The 14,290-nt window shown below is 40.1% G+C and overlaps 1 protein-coding gene across 8 annotated transcripts in view; it reads left to right on the plus strand.

Annotated features, from left to right (window-relative positions):
- Positions 1–14,290, plus strand: part of lrba (LPS-responsive vesicle trafficking, beach and anchor containing) — a 199,232-nt gene that overhangs the window by 168,959 nt on the left and 15,983 nt on the right. For 5 of the 8 annotated variants that reach the window (XM_032539028.1, XM_032539046.1, XM_032539072.1 and 2 more), the window contains 3 exons: positions 4,058–4,225; positions 10,385–10,474; positions 12,606–12,798. In XM_032539028.1, coding sequence (XP_032394919.1) covers positions 4,058–4,225; positions 10,385–10,474; positions 12,606–12,798 — 451 coding nt within the window. The remainder of the gene's footprint in view (positions 1–4,057; positions 4,226–10,384; positions 10,475–12,605; positions 12,799–14,290) is intronic. The other 3 variants (XM_032539063.1, XM_032539082.1, XM_032539090.1) reach the window with 1 other exon arrangement.

Below are 14,290 nucleotides of genomic sequence, written 5' to 3' on the forward strand. Positions count from 1 at the left end.
TGTCTCAAATAAAGATTGCATGCCTTTAAGTCCTCAGTCTAGAGTGTATCCCGCTCTAAAGAGTAACATATTGACTGACACATTTTCAAACTGTCTTTCTTTGAGTGTTTTACTGGGATTTTTAGGCTTTAAATTCACACTCCAGCTTCAGATGTTTTGAAAAGGAAAAAAAAATAAGGTAATGTGAGACACAAAAAAAGGCATGTTAATTATCATAGCCCGGCAAACTGGCAGGCAAGCAGAATAAGCATTCAGGTCAAGAAGAGAAATTTGAGAAATTCATTTGAATACTTGGGTCCTTTTGAAGGGCAAAAACTGATTAAGTTGAATGATTACATTGGCTTACATATGAGAATATTCCAAAGTATTGTTGCCATTGGAAACAAGTCACAGAACACAACAAAGGGGACCCCCCTATGCTTCAAAGGTGTACTTTGTCAAATCCTTAACAATAGAAATCTGGGATTTCAGTGACTTCTACCCCCTATCAGCATTTACATAAAGGCATGCTAAATTATTCATTAATTATCAGAGAGTCCCCCGTGGATGGGGATGACACACACACTGGCTGCTAATTGGCCCATCAATAATCCTGCCTGGTTCTCCCGAAGTGGCACCAGATCCCACCTCAGGAATCTGCTATCTGCCCCAACCTTCTGCCACACTATTTCCACAGTGTGGCTATATAGAAGGAGACTTTTCCACACCTGCTCACCTAGAGCATTGTTAATGGGTTGTCAGTACATGCCTGATATCTGCATTTAAGTTTCTGCTTGTCTATCAAGTAGCATAAATTCCTCATATGCGGTCTTCTAGATAAAAGTAGAAAATCTAAAGTCATTGTTGGTTTTTATCACAACTCTCACATGTATAATTGAAATAGCATTACTATTATTGTCAATTTGCAAATTTAGTATGGTATTGTGTGGGTTTAAAAAGGATACGGCTGGTGATCTATATTTGGTTCCTTCTGAAGATGTAAAGCTTTGAAAACGGGTCGCAAATATATAATTTAATTTTTAGAAAAAAGGTGTAATCATTTCCTGAAGCAGTCAAGCACTATAGTGGTACTCAAACACGAGTAAAAAGAGATTTGTTGGGGAATATTTTTCAGCCATGTTTTGTAAACTTGTGGGGATGGTGGCTCAAAATAAACTACAATGTCCATACCCAGGGTAATAAAGGAAAATGTCACCCAGTGCAATGGTGTGGCTCATTGATGTTTTTTAAATTGCTTTTGGAGAAAAATTGTAGAATATAATCAGATGTATTCTTTGCAGCAAATGTGAAATCCCAAGTCTAGTCAAAGGGTCAGACTATAGCTTTTCTTTGACATTCCAACCTGAGTATTGTCTGAGTGGTGAGATAACACTGTGCACTTTTTGAAAGAGCTTTGAAGAACCGTGATCAAGGCAGTTTGCTGTATACCCACAGGCGTAGGCAGATATTCTTTGAATCTCTGAGATCCACTGAGGTTAAATTCCTACACCTAGACTTCAGTCACAAAGTACTGCTGAGCCTTTTGTCAGAAATACCAAACAAATACAATAATGCACAGCTATACACTTACAATGCCAACACAGCCCTCGCACACACACGCATGCACTCACATTTGTGTTGCTCCCTCTCCAAATGGTACATGCAAGTGATTTCCATAAAGGCGGGCCTCTTGAGAGGGAGCTGCAATAACATGGCTGCTCTTTGTTTCCCTATGCTGATTGACAGTAGATTGCAGTACACATTAAATGCCCATCAGGCCCAGCTTTAGTTTTAGAAACAGAGGAACAGGGCCCGTCAAAGGTCAATCTTAGCGCATAATGAACTGATCTCTCCCTCACTTGCACGCACGCACGCACACACGCACACACGCACGCACGCACACACACACACACACACACACATAGTTTGAATAAAGGCTTTTCCCTGGCTTATAATGTAACATCAATAAAAAGGACATTCACTTAACACTCAAAATATGCTGATGTTAAAGGCACAGATAGACTGGAGTCTAGACTGTCTTGGACTCTAGGGGTGTTCTGTTTTATCTTAATACTAAATGTTTGCTTAGTTTTGCTTTAGCATTATCCCATAGATCGGGCCTTATTGGAAAATGTCAAGTGAGACACAAAAGAATAGACCAATCTCTCTCCATCTGCTAACTTTGTCTATTCTACAGCTCTCAGAGCAGTGATTGCATCTTAAGTGGGGCATTGTTCAAAAGCCAATGTGTGTAATAACCATATACTTAGAGTATACACATTAATTCTGCAGCGAGGACAAAGAAGCTGTGGACCATTCTACCTAGTTACAGTAATAGAAAATGTTTGCTTGAAATTTTTTCTATACTAGTGCCATAATATACCTGACTCTTTACCGATAGTGAAACGATACTTTCAGTAATACCTTACTTTGAGAAAATAAAAATTCTCTCTAAACACTCTTGTAGATGTTAAATGTTGTTTGAACCAAAAACAAGTATATCATAAAAAAAAGTTTAGTTTAAATTTAGAGTTATATTAAGAACTAGTCCATGAAAATATAAGTAAACCGGATTTTCTGTCTGAGCACAGTTTTGGTTCCTTCATTGATACTCGGTGCTACATAATAACGTCTGGACACTCACTCCGAACCACATATTTATTTGAATGGACATTTTCAACCCAGTTTGATCTTAGTGGCTTTTATAATTATAGGTTTGGTTAACCATCCAACAATCCCACATCCCAAAACAATTCTAGAAGTACAATAAAAACTCATTCAAAAGTATATCAATATCAAGAAGGGAAAGTGCACAAACAATAATACATCATATATATAATATATGAAATATTGTGCATGACAAACACATTAAAAACAAAGACAAATACAGGAGGATGCATCCTATTTTTCCACTTACATATACTACATGTAATATTTATATTATCATCGAGACTATGGACAGCTATTGACACAAATCAATGTTTTCCAATAGTGATGTGGGTATAATACTAATGCTCCTTCCTCATGGAGCTAAAGACACATTTTTTATAGACGTGTAATACTCAGCCCGAGTTAGTATCTTTGTATTTTTCCACACATTGAACCTGAGAACCATCTTTGCCTGCTGAGGTTTTTCCTTCTAGGAACCAATGTTATGCTTGTATGTTCTTAAATTATCCACACAATGCTTATATTGTTTATAAGCTCCTAATTAGTTCAGATTATGGAATTTGCGACGACATACAAAATTCAGTCTGTACTCAAGTAAAAACATCATCATACTTCAAGTGCATACGGTCTCCTCTTTATACCCGCACTTTCCTCCCTGATTGAAAGTTGTAATTAAGAGAGTCGGGAAGAATTAGATGCAGAATGAGCTGTCAGAAAGTCACATTTAAGTGAGGGATGCGTTGGTCTCTGCAGTAAAAAATGTAAATGATATAAATTGCCATTTAAGTGTAGCACAGGCTAATGTTTTGTCACAAATTAATGTGACACAAGGCAGCAATGACAATCAAGGGCTGCCTCATTTTAATTTGGTTGTGTTTAGAGGGCTTTTGTGAGGCGACAGCTTTACACAAATTAACACAATTGCCTGTTTTTATGAGGAAACCATAAATGTTTTTTTCCCTCCTTTGCTAGCTAATGAGGAGAGAAAATGGCCTGTATCTCAGCGTTATGGCGATGCAGAGATGTCTGCAGAAGAGCAACACGGTGCTCTTATCCGCCCACAACCAGCAGAGAAAAGAACAAAGACAGAGCCTGAAATGGCTCCCTAATGAACTACAAGAGTTCTCTAATGTTTTGATGTTCCCATATGATCAGATATGGATTCACTCTGCTTTTTGCTCATTATAGAAATCATTGGCAGACTCTGTCACAGGAACACTTAGAAGGATATTCTCCTTTCCTCTGAGGAATTCATCTTTGAGGGGCATTAGTGATAACTGCTGTTCAGTAATGGGATGAGGAACATGTTTGAGGGGAGAAGCATTTGGTTATAGTATGTTGTGTGAATGTTCTGCATCTGTTGACATTTACAACACTTGTAATCCTCTGCCCTCTCCTTCATTTACAGGCTCTGGAGAGCGAGTTTGTGTCCTGCCAGCTCCACCAGTGGATCGATCTGATCTTCGGCTACAAGCAGCAGGGACCTGAAGCCACCAGAGCCCTCAATGTTTTCTATTATCTTACCTACGAAGGTGCAGTCAACCTCAGCTCCATCAGTGACCCCATGCTCAGAGAGGTGAGGCTGATACACGATACAGTACATACATACAAGCACACACACGCACACATTTTAATACACATGAACTGTTTGTACGACACTGCTGATTTAACTTCCTTGGCAGATCATGCTGAGTAAGGGAAAAAAACAGCGTATTACAGTAAGTACACTTGAGCAGAAGCCCTCTCAAATGGATGCTTAATCTGACTTTATTATAAAAGCATCTGTCCATTCAGTGCCTCTGTATTTCAGGGATTTTTTTGATGCCATTAGCCATGTTAAATTGGTTGATGAATGGCAGGGGAGAGCTAAGCTAACAATCTGCTGGCAGGAATTGCTGAGCAAAGCTTTTCCCCCTGTGTGATATCTCTGAAAGCTATCCACCAAGTGTTCCACTTTAACGCCTTAAAGCCTCCTCCTTGGCTTTCATTCATTATTCATTATTCCCCTCACTTTGAACTGCTGCGCACACAAGCTAACACTGGCCTGCCCGAAAGCAACCCCACAAAACACAGTGCTGAAAAGAAAAACACAGCTAGCTTGCCCACAGCCAAACACCGGTCTGACAACTTCACCAATCTGCTGTAAAAGACAGCTTGCCAGCATCAGGCCACTTGACCTGGCTCACATCAGCCTTTTAGACGTTTGAGTTGTGGTGTCAAAAGTTGAACACATTCTATTTTTATTCTCGTCACAGTTTGAGGCTTTATACAGGATTTCTCCTAAAGCATAATTCCAGTTTATCATATCTTGTTTCTTGTTTTCCCAGTTTTGGCCGTCATTTCAATTGGCTATGAGCAAAGGTCACTTACCAAAGTAATTGTTGAGATCTGAAAACATTTGAAATAGTGAAACCATAAAGACTAACCCAGTGCACACAATATAAACACTTTAAACCCTAATGGGGGTAGCACTCTTCCTGGCACTGGTATAGAGTATTTTTTTTAAATAGTATATATAATAATGTCAAAAAACACATTTTTAATGATTTGACAGTAAAATAGTGTACAGAGCATATAAATTACAGTAAAATAAATATTCAGAAGAATACATATCCAAAATCTGCATTCCTGCAGTCATAAGCAGGAGGTGCTATTTTAATACCACTCACATCACATGCACCTGCCTCTGATGGCGTCCTGCGTGTGTGAGGATTTATCCTTCCCTTGGTCACTGGAACAGCCTGGCAGAAATAGTTGTCCACTGGTGATCCACTTATGCGGTTGTGAGAGAAGAATAGGTAATGGGCTGGGTGTGGAAATGGCTCGTGCACCCTGGTAATGAATCTGCGTGCGGGTGGGTGGGTGGGTAGCTAAAGGCCAAAGCACATCTGGATGGGAATTAGGGTGAATGAGGTGATAAATCAATGATCTACTCTTGTGTCCGTGATGCTACAGTCACTGAGCATGAAGGGCAGTGGAGGCAAAAGGCTGCCCGGCCGCGTGATATATTTGAAATATGTATGTGTGTATGTATAATTTGTGTGTGTTGTAATATTGTGTATATATGTTATGTATGTATATATGCAATGTAATACATACTGTGGGTGTGTGTGTGTTGTGTGTGTGTGTGTGTATATTATATTATATATGTATGTATATATGTATGTTTATATATATATAATATATATATATATATATTAATATATATATATATAATATATATGTATGTTGTTATATATCATCTCCATTTAGACCACAATAAATGAGGACCTTTGCTAAACCTGATAATTCAGGTTTGTGATGACGTGGGTCTTGTTTTGTCATCTTTGATAGTAATGGCATTGTACTCCACTACACCATTCACTGTCATAACTATAACTTAAAAAACAAAACAATACACTAGACCAGTGCGCCAAGAGTGGTGCCCCATTGGGTTTGAAGGGATTGTATTGTGTGCACAGAGTTAGACTTATGGAAAATCTGCTGCATTGCTTTACAGAGAAAATGTTATTTTACTTTTTCCTTTGAAATTAAGCTGTTGGTAACTTATTTTGTGGAAGCATCAACTTTTATGGGAAACATAGGGGGGTGTTTGTTTAAATTAATTGTTCCAAACATCACAGTTGAATTTAAGATTACATTTTTCATTCTAACCCCAACCGGCCCGTCAGACACCGCCTACCAAGAGCCTGGGTCTGAACGAGGTTTCTGCCTAAAAGGAAGTTTTTCCTCGCCACTGTCGCACTGTTGCTTGCTCTGGAGGAAACTACTACAACTGTTGGGTCCTTGTAAATTCTGGAGTGTGGTCTATCTGTAAAGTGTCTTGAGATAACTCTTGTTATGAATTGATACTATAAATAAAATTGAATTGAATTGAATTGAATTTATTTATTAATTTCAGCATCCACTAAAATATGAACATATCAGCAGTTAGTTGTTTTCTCCTCCTGCTCCTCCTCCGATGCTGTGAGTCCAATCTGCTGGCTTTCACGTTTTGAAAACACCCTCAGTCTGAGCGCTTTAATTAGTTAAATAAACCAAAACAGTGTTATCCCTGTGAGCTAAGCCAAGGTTCTCCTTCAACTGTGTTTGTACGGAAGGAAGCATGCCCCGTCTGTGCAGAAGGTGGAAACAGAGTTCCAGGCCTGTGCCTCGTCATGGCCGGGCGCTGGGGGTGGCTGAGGTCTGCAGGAGCTTTAGGACTGAGGGCTTTGGGTCTGAAAATGTCCCCAGAGTCTGCCACTACTGAGTGACAACTGTTTCAGCCTGAGCTGTGGTCTGGGCCAGGCTAGGCCGCATTAGGACAGGTCCTGGAGCTGTTCATTGTCAGGCGGATGGGTCACAGACGTGTGTGTTTGTGTGTGTGTACGTTTGGGTCGGAAAAGGTAGTAATTGGGGCAGGGAGTTCTTTATTCCTGCCATGTTGTTTGGCAGTCTTTTACTCCCACCTGCCGCAACCCAACCTCTCTCTCGCACACACTCACACACACAGTATAGACCATACCTAGATGTTTGTACGTACACGTATACATGAATCCATTGGCATGTGTATACCTTTGTATATTTATGTGTGCTCATCAGCATAAATTTGTGTTTATCTGTAGATTTCTATTCTGGGAGAGAGTTTTCAATATCTCAGCACAGATTAGGGAATGTTGTGGAGACCACTGCTGTGTTTTTCTAAACCATGATTACTTCCTGTCCTGCCTCCGCCACAAGTCAAATCTCATCCGCCCTCTTTCTCTCTAAGAGAACGGCTGTGTCTCTGCAGATGCATTCATGCGTATGCGTGTGCACCCATGTGCATGGCATTTTTGCACATCTGTGTTGCCTCTCAGTGTATAAAGAGAAACACACCCTGTGTTGCCTTCTCATCATTGTACAGGGCTTCCCCTCTTTCACATGTGATTACGGAAAATCCCACAGCCTCTCACACCAGCGACAAAACACAGTGCCCAGTCTGAATTGTACAGTGTTTGCGTAATTCGGCAGAAGACGGGAAACATACCCACGCGAGTGAACCTGCTTTAACACTCAGCCAAAGTCAAAGGTTTATTTTCTTTGGAGAATATACCCTTCGCTGTATTTCATTTCCCCCCATTTTTAAAGAGAATCAACATCTAAAACCTAAGATAAAGAGTGTTCTACTACGCTTCTTGTCAACAACATAAGGCCATAGTAGTTATTCTTTTTATTCTATTCATAGAGTGAGTGTTGTCGGAGCGATTTGCATAAAAGCAGCTTGTTTTACATGGAGATCCATCTTGTCAAGTGGCTGAGTAAATCAAAGGGAGGGTTGGGACGTGTGAGCCGAGGGTGTCGCAGCCATTTAAATGTATAGAGTATAGAAAACCTTCATCAGACACGGGCCAGCACCCCCAAAAGAGATTGGCCTTGTGGATGGCCCCTCATATAATCACCTGAGCATTGCATTGGCATAGAGGGATAGGACATGCTGACCTAGACTCGGCCACTTTCCAACGTTCCGCAGCATCATAAATGTCAGAGCTGAACTTAATGAAGATAGGTTGAGTGGCTTTGAGGAGTCTCCTCCTCACATTAGCTTAAGCAAAATGCTCGGCTCTATAGGCAGAGGAGAGGGGAGGCACTTTGACCTTGAATGATGCACTGATGTCCTCTCACTAACAGACTAAGTGAAAGAGATGGAAAAGGTGTCATGACCAGTAATGAGGTCTTGTGCAAAGGTGACCTTTGATATCATTCAATGAACAGAAAATAAACATTTTAGTTTATGTAACACACCAGTCTTAATACAATAATACTGGATCATGGAGGTATCTCTGTCAGAACTAGTAAGCTTACACACATGCAACATACAGTATGTGCAGTTTTGTGCACAGAACCAAAGACACTCCTGTTAAAAAGCAAATTTGAATCTGTGAAAAGCGCTATATAAATTCCAATTATTATAACAAGGAGTTTTAAAATCTCTTCTGAAAGTTTCTAACCGGACTTAATCAATGCTCCTTCTCCTCCAATGTGAAACAGGGACATTGAATCCAGTTTATTGTATTTATTTATTACCCATACATTATTGACATGAACTCGTAGAGTACTTATCATGTATCAATGTATGCCATGTCATACAGAGGATGATTTGAGTCTGTTATTCTTTGCAAAATGATAGAGAATTTTAGATAGAGGTAGCTGTAAAGGAGGTCAAAGTAAAATGTAAGTGCAGAACTACCTGGGTAAAGAAAGCGTACATAAAAGTTGAGAAAAATGAGAGTATTGACTGTATAATCTTTGTTGTGTGTATGTAGAATTATTCTTTGGTGCATGATTCTTAGCAGTAAAGAAGCGGATGAAATCTTGTAATAGACAGTTGAGATCACTCTTTCTCTGTGTCTCTCTCTGGTTAGTTTCAGACAATGGGTACGAGCAGACTAACTACCCAATCTTTTTTTCTCATGGAAATAACATACGCAGGCCTCAACCATGAGCTCATTCTCCCAGGCCTCGCCAAGTCGGGCTCAAACGTCTCAGCCTGCACACACACATACACAAGCTGTCCCTCCCACACAGCCAGTCATAGTGCACACCAACATACTGACATACTGTCATCATTTTGTGTTGGCCATTTTCTCACTGCTTGTCCTTTTTTTTTTTATAAACCATCAATCAGACTATATCATAGCGTTTCTGCTTAATGTTGTTATACAAATCTCCACAGACACTTTTGTTTTCTTTATTTAGTTTCATAGTTTTTTCCCCCATTCTGTTTTGTTTATACTGAACATTAAACAATGTTCTTGTGTGCATTTGTAATGTTTTTTTATTTTATTTTTATCACAAACATTTTCTCAATTGTGAGATTTAGCTCCTTTTCTGAGTCATTATAAACTTACATAACAAGCATTTTGGTCTGTGAAAAGAATTAGTCTGTTCTAGATAATAATAGTGTGATATGGTAGAGTTTTGGCATACGTTGGTGCCTGTACATCTATACACTGCTGTGGGTGTGTTCCAGCTCATGCTAGTTGGCCTGACAGTGAGCTGTGTGATGATGTCCAGAGGCTGCTCGGCCGGCGTCTGCTCTGACATTTATAGTCCTATACCTCTTCATTAACACCACCTAGCCTGCCTACAAGCCTGCCTGTCTCAACCCTATTCTCTCTCTCTGTGTGTGTGTGTGTGTGTGTGTGTGTGTGTGTGTGTGTGTGTGTGTGTGTGTGTGTGTGTGTGTGTGTGTGTGTGTGTGTGTGTGTGTGTGTGTGTGTGTGTGTGTGTGTGTGTGTGTGTGTGTGTGTGTGTGTGTGTGTGTGTGTGTGTGTGTGTGTGTGTGTGTGTGTCGTGCATTTTGCATTCATCTTTGTCTTCTTTTTGTTGAGACTCAGTAATCTTACATTTTTGTGTATGATGATATCATATGAAATATATATTATAAAAAATGATCAAGCAGGTTTTTATATGACTGTTACGGAGGCATCTATCCCTTTTAATTTCTCTGTATATTTACAGTGTTTTTACATCAACGTGATGCTGATGGTTTTTTAGCTATTTAATTTTCTTTAGTAGCTACTGACATACACCACCATGTGGTTATTTATCTATTAATTTGCACCTCTTTACGAGGCATTTGAGTCACATTATGCAATTTGCATTTAAAATTCCTGAAGTGCAAAAATTCAAGACTGACTAATTTTTTCAGTTTTCTTTCACTCCTTTTTTTCCTTTGCCATTCCTTACCCTTGATTTCTTTTTTTTCCTTCAGGCTGTGGAGTCTCAAATCAGGAGTTTTGGACAGACCCCCTGCCAGTTACTCATCGAACCACACCCACCCCGAAGCTCAGCCATGCAAGTGGTGAGTGATGCACATGCATACGTACACTCAAACATATAGTCTTAGAAACCCCCCCAAAACCACTATACTTGTAGTCCTTCGGTCTGAACATATTACCATATAACCATCAGCCAACTGAGCTACAGTCTCAACCATTGTGCTGCCTGTTTAATGCTGTCCTTGACCTCGGGTGTGCCCTGATGTAAGCTCTCTGCTTTGCTTCATATAACTCTTCTTTTTAATTTTTGACTGACTCGCTTCATCCTCCATTTACCTCCTACTTTCTCTTTATCCATCTACAACTGTGGGAAAATAAAGTCGTGGGTTTGAAAGCATCTCCTCTCTCATCATTAGGGAGGTGTGTGTGAAAGGAAAAGATCACAAGCATTTGTGTGTGTGTGTGTGTGTGTTTAGTAAGAGGTATGTGCAGGGGAAAGGCACAGCTTTGCGCTGGAAACCTGGGTCTGTGCCAGATTTTCTACCTGAGCTGGAAGCAGAGGAGATCAGCAAAGGAGAGCAATGAACAGCCGCAGTGAAGTGACGGCTTTTTAAGGGCCAAGGAGTGCAGTCAGTGTGTCTGCTTGTGATGGGGCAAGGCCCCATGAGTCCCTATTAGTGTGGTGTCCCTGTGGCGCTGACAGCTGGCTGTAGACCACCACCCAGCGCACACATGCACTCACAGACACAAACTCAGGCTAGGGCTTTGAATCTGTAGCACTCATGCGCAAATTCCTATGAAATGTTTTTATTTTGACTTCAGCACACGTAGTTTTCAAACATAATATTCAGACGCCATTATTCAAACTCATTTCTAACCCTCCACACCATACTCTTTCTAAATGCCCTGTTTTCTTTACTTTTACATGTTCTTGCTCTCTACTTTCTCTCCATCCTCTCTCATGTGAGTGTGTTGTCAGAGTGTCGGCATCTGCCCATGCTGGTGGTAATGATACTGTCAGTGCGTCTGGTTAGCTGTCAGACACACCGGATTTACTCAGGTCTGTTCCCGATGTTAACACTGATGTTCCTCTTCTTTACACGCAAGGAGGAAAAGTGCTCTGTGTTATAGCTACTTAGTACAACCACTTTATGTATGAGCTTGTGTCTAACCGGGGAAAGAGTCTGATAGGTCAGTGAAAGTACTTTTTGGTTATGACTGCAGTGTTGTCAGTTTCCCCCACTGTGTATGTATAATAATATATGATACGTTTAATGTAATGCAACAAAAAATTCATTTCTATTTTACTCCTGTTAACGTCAGTAAAAAGTAATCCTGAAATAGTTATTTTCACATTAGTCAGTTGCCAGAAGCAAATGAATTGTCAAAAGGTTTGATGAGATTTGGCTCCCTTTTGTCTGTTTTATGTCTTGTGGTTAGACAAAACAGTTAATTTATCACATGTCATAGATTTAAACAAAAAGGGATTAATCATGAGATGAAATGATAATAATGGTTAGTTGCAGGCAGTTCTTCTCAGGAGAATAACATTGATTTCAAGGAAATTAGAATAATTTACATGCTGTGTATCTATCTGACGTTTTAGTTCCAAACTGTTCTTACTGCACACTTCATACCCGGTGTTCTTACAGATCCCATCCAGACATGTTTTAAGACAAACAAATGCTCTGGACATACTGTAAATGTTCAAAATAATAACTTAAAATGACATCTACTCCTCCCTCATTGAAAAATCAAAACGGGCTTCCAGTGTGAAACTCCGCTCATATGTTATTCTGCACAGTGAACACACATTGAGTGAAAGGGCACTTAAACAGAATGACTTGTCTTTTGTAACACTTTTCATTTTTATTAATATATCATTATTAATATATATTGAAGAGTATTAAGGCTTTTCAAGATTCTTTCCTATCCTAATCTTCCTGCATTATTGTTTCAAAAGAGATTTCTAGCCTTTTACCTGACTCTTTTTCTAACCTGTACTACTTAATTGCTGCTTACTGCTATCCTGCTTAAGCTCCCTAACTTTCTCTCTGTCCTTTTTCCTCCCTCCCTCTGTTTTTTTCTCTTTGCTAACGCCATCCGCGGCTGCTTTGCTCGTCTTTCTGTTTTGCTCGTTGTCCGCCGCTCCATATCTTGGCTCTTTCCCCTCGCTTCCCTGCATCCCGTTGTCCGTCCTGGGGGCCTGAACAGTATCTTCTCCTGCAGACCCCGCTGATGTTTACGGAGCAGATGCAGCAGGATGTTATCATGGTGCTGAAGTTCCCATCCAACTCTCCCGTGTCCCACGTAGCAGCCAACACCCAGGCAGGTCTAACGTCACCTGCCATCATCACCGTCACCGCCAACCGAATCTTTGCCGTCAACAAGTGGCACGGATTGACAGGTGAGAGATTTGGGTCCATGCACTCATTATTGTCTTATATACACCATTATTTTATCAAGTTGTTTATTCTATCAGGCTGTATTAGAAAGCTAAGTCAGACACAGGGTTACTAGCATGGCATGGCAATCTCACAGTAAAATCAACAACTAAGACTCCTCGCCTATTGAAGCTATGAAGGTGATGGAGAAGAATGAATGCCAGCCTCTCCAGTCAATTTACGAACAGTTTGTTTAAAAGGCAAGCTCTGAGGATAGCGACTGACCATCACATATCCTCCACACAGAATAGGAGCTCTTGCCCTCTGGCAGGCGCTACAGGGTCCCTCAAGGCAAAGTGCAAACTCAGTTATTTAAAAAACTCTTGTTCCTACCTCTGTCAAACTTTTAAACAATGCTGCTTAAGGCAGTAGAGATTTGGCAATATTTTCATGGTGTTTTACAGGGAGGTGAGAGAAATAGATGTGGCGTGCAGTATGTTTTTACCACAGAATTTATGCAATGCAATTTTCGGTTGTGACTGCTACGTGTGCTGTATTGTTTTGTTTGTAATTGTCAAGGCGTTATTTATGTGTGCAGCTTGGCGTCCAAAAGAAATTTCCCTAAAGGGACAATAAAGTATGCCGTATCATATTGTATTGAATGAATTTGTTCTGTGATTTTCTGCCATTGTGATTCTGCATCATATTAACCTTTATTGGGTATTTTAGACAGGTAAATACCATCTTTTGCTCCCACAGAATCATTTTTCCATTATCTCGGTTTGTGTCTCTCCTCCATACTCGTTGTCTAATTCCCCCAAGTCAAGAATTGACCGGTCTCGTCTCTATAGGATGGACGTTGATTTGGGAGACAGTTGACTGTGTCTACTTGATAGCAGTATCAAATGTGACACATGCAGCAGCCGGCATCAGGTCTCACGTCCACCTCCATACATCAGCCTCTCACTTCACAAAACCTTATTTACTCAACATCCATCCGGCCCTTAGAAGAAACATTAAATTTGATATCTCTGAATTTATGAGGATGAAGACTGATCGGTTTTTCACTAGAATACAACCTCATCCATGCGCACCACAGACCACACTGATTAACCTAATTGGTTTAGTTAGCTGGTATAAAAAAAACAAGATGTGTGCTGTTCAGAGGTAGTTCATTAATTGTCTGGATTTACTGGAGTCTTCGTGTGGCTGTTGGAGCAGATAAAAGATAAGAATGGGAGGATGTGCATGTTGTAAATTCTTCTCAACAGGGCGCATGCCAACAATAAACATGAAGCATTTGTTCATGAGCATGTCGTAAACAACACAGTGCTGCCAACAGTCACATTTTATCTTTTGCCTCTGGAGAAGATGCAGCTAATGCACATACTGTTATTAATCAACACTTTGATTAATAAACAGCAGTTGTTTATGTCAGATTCTCAAATGTTTAACAAAGATTTAACTCTTTCTGGTACATTTTTATAAATTGAATATTATTGATGATTGGAATTT

The sequence above is a fragment of the Etheostoma spectabile genome, chromosome 2, assembly GCF_008692095.1.
Source record: "Etheostoma spectabile isolate EspeVRDwgs_2016 chromosome 2, UIUC_Espe_1.0, whole genome shotgun sequence".
Classification (NCBI taxonomy): domain Eukaryota; kingdom Metazoa; phylum Chordata; class Actinopteri; order Perciformes; family Percidae; genus Etheostoma; species Etheostoma spectabile.